Source organism: Staurois parvus, unplaced genomic scaffold, assembly GCF_062004578.1.
Source record: "Staurois parvus isolate SC_StPar_1 unplaced genomic scaffold, SC_StPar_1.0 ptg000608l, whole genome shotgun sequence".
Lineage (NCBI taxonomy): Eukaryota > Metazoa > Chordata > Amphibia > Anura > Ranidae > Staurois > Staurois parvus.
In genome coordinates this window covers 13,353-33,444 of record NW_028318404.1, presented here as the reverse complement: position 1 = coordinate 33,444, position 20,092 = coordinate 13,353, and the positions used below count along the sequence as shown (strand labels likewise).

General features: G+C 41.4%; 1 protein-coding gene across 15 annotated transcripts in view; it reads left to right on the top strand.

The window, feature by feature from the left end:
• DNM1 (dynamin 1) overlaps positions 1 to 19,770 on the top strand; it is a 224,914-nt gene extending 205,144 nt beyond the window's left edge. For 5 of the 15 annotated variants that reach the window (XM_089692909.1, XM_089692905.1, XM_089692907.1 and 2 more), the window contains one exon: positions 14,272 to 19,770. In XM_089692909.1, coding sequence (XP_089549035.1) covers positions 14,272 to 14,341 — 70 coding nt within the window. In that variant the 3' untranslated portion in view covers positions 14,342 to 19,770. Of the gene's footprint in view, positions 1 to 7,432; positions 7,470 to 14,271 lie in introns of all 15 variants that reach the window. The other 10 variants (XR_016315379.1, XM_089692913.1, XR_016315377.1 and 7 more) reach the window with 5 other exon arrangements.
• Positions 19,771 to 20,092: the final 322 nt, after the last annotated feature.

The window sequence follows — 20,092 nt, the reverse complement described above, 5'->3', positions numbered from 1 at the left end:
CCCTGGACCTTAGGCAGAAATCAGGACATGTAAATGCTTAAGGCTGGGAGCAGTATGCTGCTTGTTGGAGGCAACATGCTTTCCCCCCTGCTGGGGTACAGTAACATCTCCTGAAACACATTCAGGTGGAAAGTGTCCATAGTCCTGCCTCTAGAGAAGGACCTCAGTCCTCCCCAGCCCAGGAGGCATTCTGATCACCTGCTCTGCTACAGCCAGCACTCTGTTGCTTCAAGCACATTTCTTCTCCATTTGGAGGCCCTGGTCTCTGTGTATGCCTTCGCCGGGTTATCCAGCACCTTCAGTCTTAAAACACAGGACAGCTGCACCTCTTCTGCTCTGCAACACAGGTTGCAAGTTACCCCCTTGTGGGATCCCCACACCCATATAGCAGATATCAAGATCAAGGGAATTTGGACAGTTGGACATACAAGCCGGCACAAGGCTATCTAAATCTGGGTTCCTCTGGAAGCTCTGCATCAGGTACTTTAGACTTAAGTCTCCACTTAACCCTTTGGGTACTCCCCACCCCATCATTTTAGCCAGAGAAGAACTTTTAGTGTCTATGTCCAGGCTTATGGGGAAGTTCTCTGCACTGCTTGAGACTGCGGGGTGCAAAATGTGTAAGTGTCGACAGTCTGCATCCCCTTCTGAGTCATTGTCAGACTCAGCCATCAAAGAAGCATTGCTACCAGATGTCAAGGAGGGAGAGACATGAAGAAGTAGAGGAACAATCTTTGGAGTCAGAGAACTCCTTCAGGGAGGAAGGTCAATTGGCCAGTGTCCCCCAAGCTGAAGATAACCATTACGGTTATGGTGAACATGATGCCCACTTATCTGAACACCACCTCCTCCAAAAAGTTTTCCAGTCAATCCATTGGTACAGGATGTTCTGTACAAGGACTAACACTGGCCTATCTAAATGTATTCTCCTGTGAAGTGGTTTTTGCAGTAGTATGCCACAAACAGCAGGAAGTTCTAGTGGTGGATGTGGGTCTACAATTCTTTAATGTGCCCGTTGAGGATGTCCCTATCTTTAAAGAGCCCATGGGCAAGAGTTTGGAGCCCCTCCTTAAAGCCTCCTGTGCTCTTTCAAGGAGGCTATGCAACCTACCGTATGGTATCTATTGCTGATTACCAGACCATGCGGGTTCGGGCTAAGCACATTGTGCCCAACCCAAGGTCAAACCAGTCACATCCTTTAGTGCTTCAAAAAGTGGAGCTACTCCCCCTGGTGGCTTTGCACTACTGTATAGACAAGTTGATGGACTCTACCAAAATTTTCGCCTAGTTCTTACATCAGTCCAGATGCACAGGATGTTGTGGTTGCAAAATAGGTCTACAGAAATGGTCTCGGTAGTCACACATGGGGAGAACATGTACCTACATAGCAAGAGGAACGTAAAGGTGCCCAGGGCAAAATCAGCCATTCCCACATTTCAGAAGAATTCTTTTCATCCCTTTCAGACTTCCGCTTCCCAGTTCTTTTCTCAATTCCATTGCAAATCCTAGATGTCTAAGCCAACCAAGTCTGCCAAACAATAAGGGGGTGCCCCCTCTTCTGCAAGTTAAGGGATGCCTGCTGGTCTCTATGGCCACCTTAAGTCAGGGCATTTTGAATCCTTAGGTCTGAAGTGGGGTGTCCTAGTACGTACAGACTGGAATTTCAATGCTTACCTCCTCACTGCTTCATACCCTCAATCATCTTCTTTGTTGAGATTGCAGGATCCTCCCACTGCTTTTTAGCAACTTCACTCTTCAGAATTGATTGTTCCGGTTCCCTCAGACAAATTGTTTAGGGATTTTCTTCCAATCTATTTTATTTTACGGTTTCAGAACTAATGGGGCGTTTTTACCTCATCCTGAATGTGAAAGTTCTCACCTGTTGCAGGTACAAAAGTTCCAAATGGAATCAGCCTGGTCTGTCATTTATCAATGCCTAAAAGGACAGTTCATGACATCCAATGGCATCAAAAATGCGTATTTACATGTCCCCATTTTCCTCCAATTTTTGGTGGGTAAGCAGCACTTCCAGTTTGTGGATCTTCCCTTTGGCCTATCTGTGGCCCCCATGGGTCTTCACCATAATGCTACCCCTGATCCTGGTATTGCTGTGCTTTCAGGGACTCTCTGGGATATCTGGATGGCCTCCTCCTAAAGGAGCATCCCAAACACACCCTCTCTGCTAATGCCCAACAACCCTCGGGTGGGTCTTCAATCTCCAAAAGTTGGTTTTTGATCTGTCCCATCTCTAGTCCTTGACTTTGCCTAGGTCTGGCTATGTCTTCCCCAAGAAGGGGTATTGATCCTTAAAGCAGAGTCAGAAAAGGAGCATAAAGAAGCTTCCTTCGGTCTGCTTTTGCATGAGATTACTGGGCCTAATGGTGACCTCCTTCAAGGCAGTGATGTTTGCCCACTTTTACTCCAGGCTTCTGCAGCTCAGTGCTGACTATGTGGGGCAGACTTCTTCAGTCTTTGGACATTGCTAACCTGGTGGCTATCCATCTCTGCACTATAATTGGGGAAGTCCTTTCTCCTATTAACTGGATGGTTCTCTTCATGGGTGCCAACCCATTGGGCTGGGGAGGAGTCTTGGGGACAGAAAGGATCTTCTGGCCCTCACAGTGGATGCCCGGATGATCTTGGATTGGTTTTACTTGATTTTATGCCTATCCTCTGGTACAGATTATTCCTTGGCTGCTTTGCAGAGAGGAGGTGCAGAGTGTTCCAGTTATCCTGGTGGCACAGAACTGGCTCAGTACTGGCCTAATACTTGAGCATTCACTGACTGCTTTGATGCTCAGTGGGGCACTTCCCAACTGACCTGACCTACTGTCTCAAGAGGTGGTCTACCAACCTGCTTCATGCTGGCTTTGATGATGAGGCTGTTGAAGTCCAGGTCCTGGGGGAGCAGGGTCTTTGACTCCATTATCCCTATGCTTCAGAAGGGTAAAAAATCAAGCTCTCAAAAGATCTTTCACGGCTTACTTCCCAAGGAAAGGAGTTCCACCCTTGACAATACTCTATATTATGTATCCTGGCTTTTCTCCAGTCTGGTCTGGATTGACCTTAAGTACCCTCAAGGGTCAAGTTATGACCCTGTTTTTTTTTTCTTAGAGATCTTTGACCATTCATTGGTCAAGAACTTTTGTTCAGGGGTAGCAACACTTCATTTTAATCCCCAGTGTCCCCTTTTGGATCTTAATCTAGTCTTGTCATCTCTTCAGAAGACTCCTTTAAGCCCAATTTAGATTCCTATCACTGATCTTACTTAGTAAGATCTTACTAAGTTGGCTTTTCTCATGGCTGTTACATCAGTGAGATGGGCCTGGTAATTGTCAGCCTCATCTTGTAAGGAGCCTTACCTTGTTCTTCCTAGGGACAAGGTGGTTCTTCCACCTTAATGAGGACACTGCACCGAACACCTACCTTTCCCTTTACGGTTTAGATATGGTGTGGGTTTATTTCTCGGCTGCAGCCTCTATCAATTGGATAATTATTTTTGTACTGCCTGCAGAGGGCACCCTGTGTCTCAATCCACTTTTTCTTGGTGGATTAAGCAGGTTATTAGTAAAGCTTGTAGTGTGAAGGGTTTCCCCCTTTACAATTAAGGCTCACTCAGCTTGGTCAGTCAGTGCTGCCAGGGCTTTGCAGCACCAGGTGTTCCCAAATTTGCAAGGCCACCCACCTGGTCCTCGGCTCACACATTTTTTTCAGGTCTCTGTGTTTTTCAAGACACTATTTGAGTTTGCGACCTGGGTCCCTATTAGCCTTGTTTGCTTTTTGCCCACCCCATGGTTAAGCATTGAAGATGCCTGTTTTCTTTACTGTAAGATTAAGAAATAAGGATTTTGACTTACCTGTAAAATCCTTTTTTTTGGACTACAGTACAGAACACAGGACACTCCCTCTTCTGTCCTGGCGTTTTCTTCTCATGGCTACAAAACTGGGAATTGCTGGGAGTGGGAGGAGTCATATGAGCTGTTCCACAATTCTATTTGTCAATGTGTAATCTGCATAGCCCTGTGGTTAAGACTTAAAGGAGCGAATTTACAGGTAAGCCAAACAACCTTATTTTACAGAACTGCTTCTTTTTTTGTTTTTCCAACCTACCGAGGAACCTTGTCTGCATAGTCAAAAGGCAAACTTAGCCTTCAACTTTGTGTGCATGTATACTTTATAGTCAAAAGTATGGAAAACTCTGCTAAATAACAGATTTTCAGTGTTTCCAGAGAAGGGGTGTTGTTAATTTTACAGCATACCAAGACATTTAGGCATTTGTGCACTTCCGACATTGAGGCAACATTTTGGGGAAGGCCCTTTTCTGTTTCAGCATGGCTGTGCCCTTGTCTACAAAGCCACCTCCATGAAGACATGGTTTGATGATTTTAGTTTAGAGGAACTCAAGTGGCATACATCGAACTCTGACCTCAACCCTACTGAACAACTTTATGATGAATTGGAACACACTTCGTAAGTTAAGTCCTGGTGCCAAACATCAGTACCTAACCTCAGAAATGCCCTTTTGGCTCAGTAAGCACAAATTCCCAAAGACCAAGTCTAAAATCTTGTGAAAATCTTTCCCATTGAGGTAGAGGCTGTTATAGACACAAAGGATGCACAACATCATATTAATGCCCATGGTTTTGGAATGGGCTGTCCAACAAACTTATGTAAATGAGATACTGGTGATTTATATCAACTTTCCAAAATACAGTAATGTCTCGCCTTTTGAATTTAATTGGTTATGCAGGACTTTTCGTATAGCGAAAAATTTGTAAACCGAAACGCCGTTTCCCATAGGAATGCATTAAAAAAACAATCAGTTTTGCAGGTCAGAAAAAAGTAAACGCTACTAAAATACCGCATGAGTTATTTTATCAAGTCATGCGGTATTTTAGGTGTTCCCCACTGACAGCTGGAAGTAAAAGAATTGCCGGCAATTAAAAAAAACGGCGTGGGGTCCCCCCTCCAATCCATACCAAGCCCTTCAAGTATGGTATGGATTTTGAGGGGAACTTCCACACCAAAATGAAAAAAAAAAAAAAAGGTTGGGGGGCTCTCCCCCAAAATCCATACCAGACCCTTATGGGAGCATACAGCCCAGCAGGTCAGGTAAGGTGGGGGACGGGGACAAGCGCCCCCCTCCTGAACCATACCAGGCCACATGCCCCCAACGGGGGGACATTCTCTTAGTTTTTTCTTTTAATAAAGGACTTGTCAAAGACCGTGTTCTGTCTTTTTTGCACACTACACTTTGTGCCCCAAAACACTCCCCCATGTTGAGGGCATGTGGCCTGGTATGGTTTGGGGGGGGGGTGCTCACTCATCTCCTCCCCTTTCCTGACCTGCCGGGCTGAATGCTTGGATAAGGGTCTGATATGGATTTTGGGGGGAACCCCACGCCATTTTTTTTCCATTTATTATGGTGCTAGTTTTTAAATGTAATTACCGCTTTTTTTTTCTTCACTATAGCTCAGAAATTTAGCTGTCACTTTCCCCCCAGCTAAAAGAAAGAAATATTTCTTATGGTTTCTTTTAACTTAGAGAAATAAACTAGGTTTGCTTTAACTCTGGGGAAAGTGACAGCTGATCCTGTGAGCGATAGTGAAGAAAAAAATTGCCGGCAATTGCATTTAAAAAATCAGCACCGACATACGCTTCGTATTGCGAAAAAAATTCGTAAACCGAGACATTATTTTCAAGGGATTTTCATTTATAAACCAAAAATTACGTTAACTGAGGCATTCATAAACCGAGGTACACCTGTACCTTAAAACTATCATAATACTGTCATTGTGTCCAGTGTTATCATTTATTCCTAAGTCCCCATTCAATCCAGCTCTGGTAGGACTATTGATTACATCTGTTTTACTAACATTGCCAAAAAGTACATTTTTACTAGTCCACAACAGTAATGGATTTTATCTATCTGCAATTGAAAGGTGATTCTCGAAGGATTATTGAGGTTCATTGATATTTTGTGTGCCCTCCTATGGGTGTATGTCTGTTTATGGGTTTTTTTTTGTATACTGCACCAGGTCAATCAATTATTTTGTGTGCCTTGGCTTCTGTTTCTATAGAAATATACCCGAGTATTAATTCTGCATGACTGTTTATGTGTGCATATGTTCTGTATGTGTGATTCACAGTTATCCTAGGTGCTGAGTAAATGTATTCCTCACAAGCTAGATGGCATAGACTGCAATGTATGTCCTCATGGTGCTTTATTTATCACGGTTTATCACTTACAAAATGCTTGTATTGCTCCCAGTAACCAGAATCAAGCTTGCACTGGAATAAAAGGTAGTTGTAGAATGAAAGTTTGAAAATGGCTGAGTATGGGAGGGGCTATGTGGTTGGTTCATAAAGAAGGCATGCTTATTTAAAAAGTGATACTGTGCAGCAAGCAATTAAAGATAACTGTTCAGAGGTGTAGTGCTGTTAAGCAACGGAAAGCAGATTTTAAAGCAGTATTAAATCCAAAAACAAAAATGTATTACATTGCAGCTTAGCAATCATTAAAAGTGGTGGCTGCATCAGTTTTCTTATCTTTGGCTTTGTTCCTCTGTTTTCACCTGGAGATCCAGTAACACACCCCCTGTATTAATGAGACAACTCTAAAGGAATAAGCACAGGACACGGCCGACAGCAGCATCAGTCTGAGGGGGGGAGGGAGTGTTAAATGTACCAGCTGATTTAAATATAATAAATTGAAGCCACACTCCAGCTCCCACTTTATAATCAGTTACAGCAAAGATTTTGTGTGATAAAAAAAAATAAAAGTTGATCATCCAAATTACCCCTGCCAGTGGTAAATGTCTCTCTCATCCATGTAAACTGGTACATTCTGCTGGAGATCTTGTGCTTCTGAAAAAGAACAGACTAACTGGGTCACCAGATGAAAATAGAAGAAAAACTCTAAAAAAGGAAACTAATACAGATATAATACATCTAAGAACTGGTAAATGCTTGCTTTTGGGTTTAATACTGCTTTAATTAGTTACTGGGATATTCTGCGCAGTATTGCCCTATAAATGGTGTTTTCAAAATCTTCTCAGTCTTATTCAGTAAGACTGTAAAATAAGCGGACATTGGGTTTACTCTCTGGGCATTTTTCTGATTCAACAGTGCCATGTACAGAAGCAGGTGAATTCTCTTGCATCTCCCTTCTAAGTACCATAAACATGTTCACATATATATTTTATTCATGTATGACCTTTTAAAGTCAGATTGGGATGCGTGTGTGTTTCTATGCATGAACTTGTTTCCATTTTGATTACCTGGAACAGTCAAGCTGTGGCTGTGTGTTAATGTATGCTTGTATATATATTTATATGTGCACAGTCAGCCATAATTCTGTGTATGCATACATGCCCCTTACATGCTTTTGGCTGTGGCTGCTCTTAGCCTCTGACTTCATGTTATTTTTCAGAATAACTATCAGTGACCCATGAGGAACACTCGTCACGGTATGTCTCGCATTTCCAGTCATGTGACTTGTGTGCCTCCTCTCCTTAGTCATGTGATCTTCATGTGTTTGGTGCACATGTTCCCACCCATTTACTGTTTCTTGCCCTGTTGCCAGGCAATTTTGTTCATGGTATCACCTACCAGCTACTTCAAATCCAGGTTTAAACCAATGTATATTAAGGTTATTTTTTATGGTGGTGTTAGAAAATCAGCAGTGAAAGAATGACTGACACATTTTTCCCTGATCTGACTTCAGTCATCTGAAACCTGATTGGTTGTGTTGCACTGTGCTGTATAGGTCTAATACAAATTGATTGGATGACTGAAGTAACTGGTATAGAAGCCAGTTTTCCTGTCATAATAAATATTTTAGAAACACCACAACGTAATGGTTTCCACTTTGCAATCCCTTCCTCCATGAATTCCTCATTGTTTAATAAAGCAAAGAGCAGTGTGCAAAATGCAGTATACTTTGTCAGCCACTACCACTGTAGCTGTTTGGATGATAGTAACCTTTAAATGCTGAAATGTGATTGTTTTGGGTTACAGAACATTATTATTAGTCTTTGCATTGTGATTAAAGAGCGCAGTCCAAGAACAGTGGTGTACAGAAATCCATCACTTCCACCAGGGATCAGTAAACACATTTAAATAAAGGAAACCCACTCTGATGTAAACAAAGATTCATAACCCTTGAGTGGGACCCCAATAAATCTGTCCCCATCGCAGGGTGGAATGCCTGAATACACACTAGTTATTTTGTGAAATAAAATAGGCTGTATTTGTTGGTCCATCACCTAGTGAGCTCTCAAACTATTGGAAAGAAAAGCTCACACCTGTATACACAAATTTATATATACTATATGCAATAATCAAAAATGTTATAAATCCTCCCATCTTAAATAAATTCTGAGTTCTAATTTTTTAATGACTGGGGTGATTATCCTATGCTAACAAGGATGGCAGGGTAAAGGTGTTTAAAAGCAGAGAATGTTTCACTGAATAGTGGCTCATAAATCTGATATACTGCATGTCCTAACTGAAAGGGCCAAGATCTCTTCATACAATACTCCATATGTCAGCTACAAGATGGCTTTATAGACCAGATATTACTTTACAATTCCCAGTAAATAGAAGCACTGTGTAGACTTTCCAAGCTAAAGATGAAGTTTAAAATTATTTTCAAGCATTTTAGGATTAGAGTTTTGTTTTTTGTACTCATGTTCCAATATTCTGTATTTACCAGGCACCCGAGAGCGGTTTTGGAATGTTAAGATTCAGTTATATCATATTCGATGAACACTGCAAACATACGTGTTAACATGGTTATCCATCCCGCAACACTACTCTTTACAGAGTGAAAAAGAATATACACTTACCAAAATTCAGCAGCAAATTCATTACACTGTCTGTTCAACAGAAACCGGTCTAACATCCAGCTTCTGTTGAACAGTCCTGCTGGGAAAAAAAGCATTTTGATCAGCTGATCGTTGTAGTCTGACGGGAGACAATAAAATAGTGCAGTGGGACAGATCCCTGCATCTAAATTGCTTGTATGGATATGGGGACCTGTGAGGTGTTTTGTTTTGTTTTGTTTTTTCAACCTACTGGTGTATACCTTGGTTAAAAGCCAAAACATTTTTTTGTTTTAGATTGTGGAGGGGAGTGTTAAACCTCAGAGGTGAGGGCAGTTGTCACCAGAGCGTCCCTATTGGAAAATGTAATGTTTTTTTTTTCTTGTTCTGGTGACAAGTGTAAATTTGGAATTTCTAAATTATCCCTGGGGGATGGGGAGGGGGCACAGACAAATACAAAAATCTGACAGGACTAGGGCTTTTGAGATCAGAGTATTATGCAGTGCGGATACTGTTATCCATTAGCCAATATTCCTGTATCAGAGATAAATGGCATAAACTGTTCAGCCTGTTAGCATGGACCGGCTGAGATTAAAACCATCTATAGACTGATTGTACCCAATTCAATTGTTGTATAACTCGGGTACAACCACCATGACAGATTTTTTTAACATGCAATCATTGCCTGCAGCTTTAGCCACTAGCAGTAATCACTTTGTTCTCCTGGCAGGGACGGCTGTCTGCAACCCCCCCCCCCCCCAAAGGAGGGATTCCCCTTTCAACTTTGATTATGGGAGAATCGAGCAGTTTTCTTTTCTGCAATCACAGGTGGCATAGTCTATGGCCTCCCTTGCCCTCACCTAACCCCAGAGGTTTTGAGGAGACTTATATGTCCTCCGTTGTCCCCTCACAAGATGGACTAAAACAACTGACAGGTTCTAAACTCTTACCAGTCTAACTAGAATCAGGAAAATATGTTGGCTATATTTAATTTATTTAAATGCAGTTCCTAAATTAAAATATCCAATCAGACCAGTAGATTTTCCACATGAAGGGTAACACTGCTGCCCTAAATCATTTTATCAATTCCTTGCACAATCTAGTAGTTAACTTAAAAATAATGGTCAAGAATGATAAACAGCAAACTATCCAGTCAAAAATATTTTCCTCACATTTTTTTCATCCACATTAAAAGTAACCTGTCATGAATGAAAGATGGAGGCTGTTATTGCTAGCCTCACCTTCTAAAAATGCTAGTTGCTGGCTGTTGTCTACATTCACAGTTTCCAGTACTTTCTAAGCCTCTGACCTAGAATAAATATATAGCTCATGAATGGCAGAAATTCTGATCTGCATAGCTGTTCCATTTTGATGATTTGAAAGTCTTGAAGCTAGTGCATTTACAAGGGAACCAGGAAACTATCAATTTCAAGAGGAAAGGTCAGCAGTGACAGCCACTACGCTTCTGTCATAACATGTTTCCTTTACGTTAAAGTCGTCCATCACTTACACCAGACCCTCATCTAGTGCAAACCCACAAGAACCATAAAATAGTAACACTAAAAGTGCTTTGACAATATTGTGAACATTTTAACAGTACACACAGTAAGCAGGTACTAAGCAACTGCTGGAAGGCTTCCCTAGCACCAGAAGGTTGATGAGAGTCCTGATTAACCCCATCATTGGTCATCTGTAGTAACTTGCTAACCTATTGTTTCCTCACCTCAAACTGCACATTCTTTGCCATCTTTCAGAAGGAATGTTAATTTCTTACTGGACAACAGTGATAGGGGTCTATTCACATTCTATAACATGTTAAAACTATGACATGATTTTGAATATGTAGAACTAGGTTGTGCTCTGAAAGGTGGTCTTGGGTTGGATGATGTTCCTTTGTCCTCTCCTATCACCCCTGATGGCTCTTGTTCCTGGCCGATCCTGAAATGTCCACCCTCCTTCCTTCCTTCATATTCACTCTTCATTTTCTTTCTATTACTTTTGAGTATTGATCTGTACAGCTTGTTTAAATAAACATTGTGCCTGGCAACTCGGACTGGTTTTCACTTACCTTCTATGTGAAACTGTTTACTACTCCTGCTAATCTCCTGGCAGCTTCCTTCCCTTCATGTCTCACTCCTGCAATGAACATTCCCTCAAAACATTCATATTACGTACACCTTTTGTGTCAGTTGCTGCATGCCTTTATTAGAAGTGACGTTATGCTTGCTCTGTGTTAATCACACAGTCAGCCCACCTAAACCTGATGAGCGTAAAGCTCTCTTGAAGTTAACCGGCCATTTGTGTTGAGAAACTAAAGTGGCATTATTCAAGTAATTTCACCTGAGGTGGTGGAGCTTAAGGGTTCTGGTCTTGAAATTTCCACTCTTGAATTTTGCTGCCAATTCAAAAACTGAGAAAGGCCATCTCCAGGTATTTTGTTATAGAAAGAGCGGGGAAGGGACAGTAGTGCCTCTGGCAGTTTTTGTAGAGGTAATAGGGTTAGAACATCTGACAATGTTCTTAGCATTCTCATTGCCTTCCTTTTTATGGAAAAATTGCATCTCCCCCATCTGATGGACAGGTGTCACAGGGACAGGAAGCGAAGGAAAATCTGCCCAATGGGGTAACAGATGTAAATAAAAACCTACTAGAAATCTAATCTACTTCCCCCAAAACTAAAAACATAATTTTATCTAGAGTTAGACTTTAGGACTACATCTGGAGAAGAAAAATATCACAAGACTTTGATGCCACAAATCCTCTGTCAGATCGTTTTTAGACTTTTGCAACTGGTATAATAATAGAGGCTTGCTTTCATTCCCAACACCACCAGTATTCTTCAGTGCACTCCACAGGCAGGTGACAGAATGCCACAGCATGTCCAGTGCCAAAGCTGCAGGTACAAATACGGGCACCAAGTCTGAAAACATGCCTCATCTAGTATCATGTTTTGAGGTTTTTTGCAAAGAGCAGTTTCTGACATTGGACAAGCTGTTGCCTTCTGCTACCTTTTTAATGCCACCATTTAGGTTCCTGTCAGATAAGCAGCGTGACTTCTTTTTAACCAAAAAGTTTTATTTTTTCTCATAGTGGCCCAACATGTAACTCCCTTTCACATTGGTGTGCTTTTGCTACTCTTTTCCAGGGCAACAAAAGCGCATGAAAACTATCCTCCATTAACTCCTATGTAACTGTTCACACAAGTGCTCTGTGCTTTAACTGGTCCTGCATGCTGTATCTTTAGTGCAGTTTTTCAAAAGGGCGCCTTCCATTGTATGTCAATGGGAACACATCAGTAGCACATCAGTGTGAAAAGGCTGTAATCACTAGTAAAATCTGAGGGATATGAAGGAATATAGTGGTTTTTAAAGCATAACTAAACTCAAAAAGATTTTCAGCAAGTATAGAAAATACCTGTTGATCTTGTTAGTAATGCAGTGTCCTCACCACTTCCGGTGAGCTAACCTGAAAGCAAAAAGCAGTGGTATATTATTTGTGTAAACTACTAACCCAAATGAAAATTAATGAAGAAAGACATGTTTGAAGTCCAGTTTGGGCAACAACCAGGGCTCCCTACATCAATATAGTAGATGAGGGCAGTTACCCAGGAAAAGGAAGTGTGTTATCTGCAGGATTACCAGGTGAAAAAGGAGAAAAAGCCTGAAAAAGCCAACTAATGCAGCCATCATATCTAATGGCTGGTAAACTGCAATAAATAAACGTTAGTTTTTTGGGAGGTTAGATACACTTTAAGGGTACTTTGACCTGTTTTAGGACATTACTTAACCAGTTCCACACCACCATATAGCAGAAATACTGCTACAGGGCAGCACGGGAGCGCAAAAACACGTGTATATATACGTGATTTTGCAGTTCCAGATGCATGGGCAACCCTAATCCGCACTGCCATTCATGGCCTTGGCTGTCAATCATCGGGTCCCGGCCGTTGATTGCAGAGTATCTCTGACGGGGGAGAGACCTGTGTATAAACACCACAGATCTGTCCCCTGTTAGTTCCTGCACATTGCTTTATATGGCTTTGCGTAGCAGGGCCACACAAAGCTGTGTGCTTACAGTGAAGCACACACACAGCTCAAGTAGTGAAACAGCGCACAGTTAACCCTTTCATTGCCACAGATGTTAACCCCTTCTTACCCAGTGCCATTAGTACAGTGTCAGGGCTTTTTATAAGCATTGATCACTGTAATGGTGTCACTGGGGATGTCAGTGACACCAAGTCAGTTTCCCCCCCAGTGTCAGAAGGGCCACTGCAGTCCCACTATAAGTAGATCGCCACCAATACTAGTAAAAAAAATATTTTTTTTTAAAATTCCAGCATTTATACCGCCACTTGTAAACACTAACTTTCACAGAAACCAATTAATTTACATGTATTGGGATTTTTTTTATTTTTTTTTTTTAGCACAGACATGTAGCAGAATACATTTTGACCTAAATTTATGACGAAATTAGATTTTTAAAAATTTTTTTACTGGACATGTTTAATAGCAAAAAGTAAAAAATGTTTTCTCTCAAAATTGTTATTTTTGGCGCTATAAAGAAAAAAAGACCAACTGCAAATGCAATCAAATACCACCAAAAGAAAGCTCCATTTGTGGGACAAAAAGGATGCAAATTTCATTTGGGTGCAGTGTTGCATGACTGCACAATTGTTAAAGTAACGCAGCGCCATCTCGCAAAAAATAGCCTGGTCAGGAAGGGGGTAAATCCTGTGGAGGGCAAGTGGTTAAATTTGCCTTAAAACATAATTGTATCAGTATTGCTGCTTTAAAATGTCACTAAAAGGCAAAACTTTTTTTTTTTTTTTTTTGATAGAGTGGAGAGGGATTGGAACCCCTGTCAGGTTTTTATTGCTATAAGTGCCCCGTTAGGGAGATTCACCCTATTTGTCCAGTTTACGATTATCATTGAAAATAAAAGTAAATCCCAAATTTTAAGTTGGCATCAGAACACTAATAGAAAGAAAATGCTCTGACCCACAGGAATTTCCACTCTCCTCCTGTTTGGCTATGGGGACAGGAAGTGAAGGGAAATCTCCCCAGTTGGACACAGATGGTAAAAAACTGAGAGGGGTTACTCTATCCAAAATGAAAAATAAAACGTTTTGCCTTTATTTATACTTTAAGTGTAAATAAAAACCCAGAACATCTAATAAGAGCTCATATACAGGCCTTGAGAAGCATTATAGGTCTCAGCATAAAATCTAAGATGAGAACACAGTCAAATTGTTTTTATGGATTTTTTTTTCTTCTTCAGAAAGCCATTTTGACTAAAGTATAAAACTACAAATACCTAATCCAGGAAAATGTATGAAACAAAAATGGCTCCAGTTGACAAGGGATTTTGGGCTGACTGTCCCACGTCATGAATGATGCTAATCATGCTCTGTGTTTTCTTGTCTGTTTTTATTTCTACTTTCATCCAGCAGGAAGGCTCCCGCTTCACCTACACGACCCACCATTATCCGACCTGCCGACCCGTCCCTCTTAGATTAATTAATGGAGGCCTGGCTGCCGAATACAGCTTTCTCCCTACCACCCTTCCTCCCAGCCCCCATCACACCTCTTCCAGGCATGGTGAAAACGTCCCCTCTACTTCACTGTGTTGTAAACACTGGCTCAGTGTCACTATGTATTGTATTGTACAGATGTGTAGTATTGTCCCTTGCTGCTCCATATTGTGATGTTAAAAACACCTGAAATGTCTGGTCAAATATATATATATAGATTTTATTTTTCTTGCTTTTCCCAAATGCCACTGCCCATTGTTCCACCAGCTTCTGAAACTGATTCACCTCATTCTGTCTCATGTTATTCTGTTGTACACTTTATTTTATGTATTTTAAAAGATTATCATGGAAAATAGTATAACTCGCTGGTAAAGACAGAAAAATGCATTTCTTACTCTTGATTACTGCTCACAGTGTACTTGTCTCCTATGCAATGGAGGTGATGGCCGTTCTTAGCCTGGCTTTATACTGCAGCTACAAAGCCTTACTGGATCGGTAGGCCTCTGGCTGACTCAGCCTACACAATTGCTACCTGAACCTGAAAGACATTTTGAAAAAACAAATAAATATGTAATATTAGCAAGGTACATGAGCAGTATATCTTAATGTCAAAAGATAATCTGCTCTGGTTGATGTACTTTGCATTACAAATCTACCTGTGTGTTATGACACAATGCCTACTCAGCCCCCAAAATTATTCTTCCTGATGTTGGGTAAAAGTTGGTGAAGCACCAAATACATGAACAGTGTGCACCTCCAAGTGCCTACATGTCAGTTTAGCAATCAATAACTGGAGCGCACACAATCCCTGAATGCTTTGTAACGTGCATCTTAATTATCTCCCATGATCAAGAGCCAAGACCTGCCCACTGCCATGCTTCACTATTGGCTGATAGATGGGGCCAGGCTCTTCGTCATGGAAACTGCTGGAAATATTCAGGCACCAGGATTCTGAGCTCTAAGAGGAAGCTGAACGCATGTCATGTTTCTGGGCTTTTACTAACATTTAAATGGCTTAAACTTACTTACAAACATTTTTTATGATCATATAAATCCCCATCTGCCCCATTGTTTCCAATGTGGTAGGTGAGTTGGGGATCAGGTGCAAATCACAAATCCTTATCCTCCCGATAACTGATAATTATTTTATCTGTCTTTCTGGTATCTTGAATGTATTTTAGAAGTGTTAGTAAAGTACTAAATCTAAGCATATATGGTAAATGAATGACTGTGGGACTCCTTTATGAAGGCAAGCTGTTGCCCATAGTAGCCATTCAGATTGTAGCTGTTGTGACATTTGGTTGGTTGGTATAGGCATCAGACTTCTGCTATTATAAATGAATCCATACATAACCAAGTATAAGCAGACAGCAGTCATTTTAGACCCTCTATGACATTTGGCCATAGCTGAAAACCAATGCTGATGTATATTCACTTGGAACCATGCTGGAGAAGTCCACACATGGGCAGCTTAAAGAGAACCGGCCATGTGCAGCTTATGCCAGAATCTGAATTCTCAGTCTTAAGTTATTATAACAATGCTTTTTCAGCTGGAGAACCTGAGCTCACCTGAGATTTGACAGTTTCTGTCCCGTCGTACTTTCTTACAAGTTCAGAGTAAGCATAACAGTATCAGGTAACAAATCTGTAGTTGTTTACATTCCTTTTAACTATAAATATGAGTTATTTGACACTGAGATGCACTCTCAGAGGCTTGGAGAAAGTGCATGAGGTCAGGTAGTTGACAGGGCAGCCACTGTCAGTTGACCTCTATATCTTAAGATGAAGAGTCAGACTTAAACGATAAGTTCACCTTCAGGAAAATGCTACATGTTCCACTCGTTTTTAGGGTGGAACATGCAACATGATCCCATTCCTGCAACTCTCAGCCCCAATCCCCCCCCCTCTCTGTGACAGCAAGCCAGGTATTTTCTCCCTGCACCTTCAGTCACAAAAGAAATGCAGCAGTTTGGGGCTCTGACCACCCGACCACATCATTCAAAGAGTTCTGTGAATGGAAGAACGACAACTATGGGTGTTGGTAAATAGCACCCAGACTGGTAAGAAGTGGTAAGTGGGGTACCCGAAGAATTGGTCCCAAGACAGATCCTGTTTAATTTTCTCATAAATATTAGAGTTTGGTATATATAGCTCAATATCAGTGTTTGCTGATAATACAAAGCTAAGTAGGGCAATAACTTCACAGCAAGATATAAAACCCTTACAAGAAGGCTTTGATAAAATAATGGCATGAGCAGCAACATGGCAAATGAGATTTAATGTTGAAAAATGTAAAGTAGTGCACTTGGGGGCTAAAAATTTAAACACAAGCTACGCGCTAGGCGGAGATCCTTGGGGGAATCCAGGATGGAAGAGATCTGGGGATTTAGTAGATGACAGGCTCAGCAATGGCACGCAATGCCAAGCTGCAGCAAGTAAAGCAAGCAGAATATTAGCATGCATGAAAAAGAGAATTTACTCCAGAGATAAAACTGCCACTTTATAAAACTCTGGTTCACCCACATCTGGGGTATGCCATCTAGTTCTGGTCACCAATTCTTAGGAAGGGTGTGCTGGAGCTGGAGAGTGTCCAGAGAAAAACGTAGTTAATAAGGGGGCTGGAGGACCTCAGTTACGAAGAATTACAAACACTAAACCTATTCTCCCTGTAGAAGAGACTCTTGAGAGGAGATATAATGGCGATACACAAATACCTCAAAGTGATTCTACCGTAGGGATTAAACTATTCAGCCACAAGGAGTGTAAGAAGACACGGGGCCACACAATGAAATGGTTTAACCTCTTCACGCCAGCGCCTCCCGACCCTTTAAGGGGTTTCAGACGCCAGGTGGGGTTTCAGGGTCATGTGACAGCGAATCACGGCGGTCATATGATTGGAAAAGATCCCGATCGCAAGGGGAGATTGGAACCTTTCCATGAGACACCGACATATGTGCTGGGAGCGCGCAGGGCGTGCTCTCTCAGCACATGTGTTTTCAAATGGCACGCAAATAGGCGGCCGCTCAGCGTCAAGGCCCAGCCACTGAGAGGCTGCGTAGGGAGCGTTTTACTGTCAGGATGGTATGGATGTGGAACCCACTCCACAATCAGTAGTGTCAGCAGCAAGGTTTTTAAAAAAACCTATGGACAAATATCTTAACAAACAGTATACAGGAAGTGATGTATTCTACATGAGCGCGCACGCACGCTCACACACGTTGGACTTTCTAGACTGCTGTCCTTTTTGAATCTTACCAACTATGTGACTTTGTAACTGACAGCTTGAAGTTCTCAATGAACTACCATGGCACTGTAAGAATATGTGCAGCGCTGATCAACAAATTAAATGAAGTAAATATGAAAAATGCCCCTAATATTAAAACCATAAATTAGTGACAGTCTATATAATGAAGATATTGTGATATACAACTTCAATCCAGTGGTGGTGCTCCCAGTGGTAAGGTAAGAATTACGTACTCACCAGAAGCGTAATTTAATTATGCAGTGTCTAAATCAACAGGGATCCCCTTCACAGGCATAGGTCCGGACTGGAACTCAAGGTGATTCTCCCTCAAGATGATAAGGATATGAGCCCTCGGAGGATGTGGATAGATCCAGCTGGCCAGAGGTCCCTTTATGGAATAGGTGGGTACAGAGGCCTGCTTACAGGTGCTTCCCTCTCTGGATATGGTGGACTGGTAACTGGATCGCAGCAGGGCTCTATAAATGATACAACTCCTTTTGTTATGCTGGAGTAATATCTGTTTGTCGGTGTCCAGGGCACTGATGAGCACTATAAGTAGTTCATTGATCCTTCCTGTAATTCAGTAACTGTGTCACCATACGAGGTACAAGCAGACCGCTTACACTGACAGTTTGCAGAAATCCTGCATTGCACCCATGATCTGCTGATCACGGGTGCAATGCTCCACAGGTTCCTAATTAAAAATTAAAAAAAAACTAAACTTTTTTTAACCTGCAAAAAGATGTGAATTGAATTATTTTAATAAGGTGAACTTATCATTTAATGAGAACCTGCCAGCCTCAAAAAATATCCTTGATGTAGTTGCCAACAAAGAAAGTGCATTTATTTATTCCTGCCTCTACAGTGACTACTGTCTCCTACCTCCACTCTCTGGCATTCATTTTTTCTGGGAGTGCTGGATGTCCCACCCCCCACACACACACATTGTGGTTCCATCCTCCAATCACTGTGTCACTACAGGACACAGCGGTGATATAGGGGTCCAAGTATATGGCCATAGTACAATACAGGGACAAGCATCTCATACTCTCAGAAGTGTTGAATGCTGAAGAGTCTTACAGAGACCACAGAGCTGGAAAAGAGGCCCAAGTAAGAGACATGGGACACTAGATAGGTGAGTAGAATAATCCGAATTTTTTTTTTCTATGACCAATATGGTCTCTAATGTAAACAAACCTAATAAGGGGGTAGGTTACATATTTAGTGAGCAGGCCTGCACATTAATAATTGAAGATTGTTTATTCAGCTCCTAGCATAAGCCCAATGGTGACTAGTTCTCTTACACAGAGCTGTAAAAGGCACCTTTTCCAGTGACATTACACATTACCTGTTGAATATTGTACCTTTTAAAACTGATATATGTCTGACTGATCTTTTTCCTCCCCTTTCTTTCTTTCCATGACTACGATTAGAGCCACTCGAGTTAGCCCATCAAGGCCAGAGAGTCCTAAGCCTCACTATGATCTGTAAGCCTCCCTGGGCTCAAACCGTTGCCTGCTTCCTAGCTTGTTCTGTCTTGGAGTGTGACACTTCCCACACTGTCTCTTCTGTTGTACAATGGTTGTGCTACACGCATCTCAAATGTGATTATTGGTATGAATAAAAATGTCAAATATCATCTTCTGTTACATTAAGGAACTTATGTCTGTGGTAGTGGCATATCCTTATATAAATATATTATAAATAATTCTAAATATATATATATGAGATCTTAAATATACACCTTGGAGATATGTAAGCCATTGTGCTTCCATGTGATTCTCAGTCTTTAGTAGAACAAAGATGCCGGGGAAGTGATTGGATGTCAGTTGGCAGCTGGTTCTGTATCTCTGCATGAAAAGGAGCTTGGTTTGGGGAAAGACGTTCTTGGTGCTGGTGTTTAGCTGTGATACCTGTCAGAGCGTTGAATAAAATATGTTTCTGTAAAAAAAAAAAAGTCTGTCTTCTTATTTCATAAAAGAAATACGGATTCTCAATGTATTAGGTCACACTGATCAAAGGTTTTTCTTTTAGATCTGCAATGTGAGCTAAACAAATAATATATAAATACAAGAGAAGTGTGTATTCATATTTAAATCTTGGTGTTCTCTGTGTATTCTTCCTGTTCTGTGCAGTTATCTCACATACAGTAAAATAACTCCTGTACTTTGCCTCTGACTGGTCTAGTCTCCGCCCCCTCCTGTAGTTTTCTGCAGGTGCCCTGTAGTGGGTGGGGCCTGCTGAGATCATCCCACAGCTCTGCTCCCTGTATAGACTATGTGCAAGTAGTGATGATGTCACCGATACTTTTACATGATAATAACAGAGTTTGCAAAGGAATCTGGTGCACACAATCCTTTGTGGCTATTCAAGTACATAGCAAAAAATGTCTGATCTTATTTGAAAATCTCAGTTGCCTGGCTGCTATGCTGATCCCCCAATATTTATACACTCTATGTCAAGGCACAGAAATGTATGCAAGTAACAAAAGTG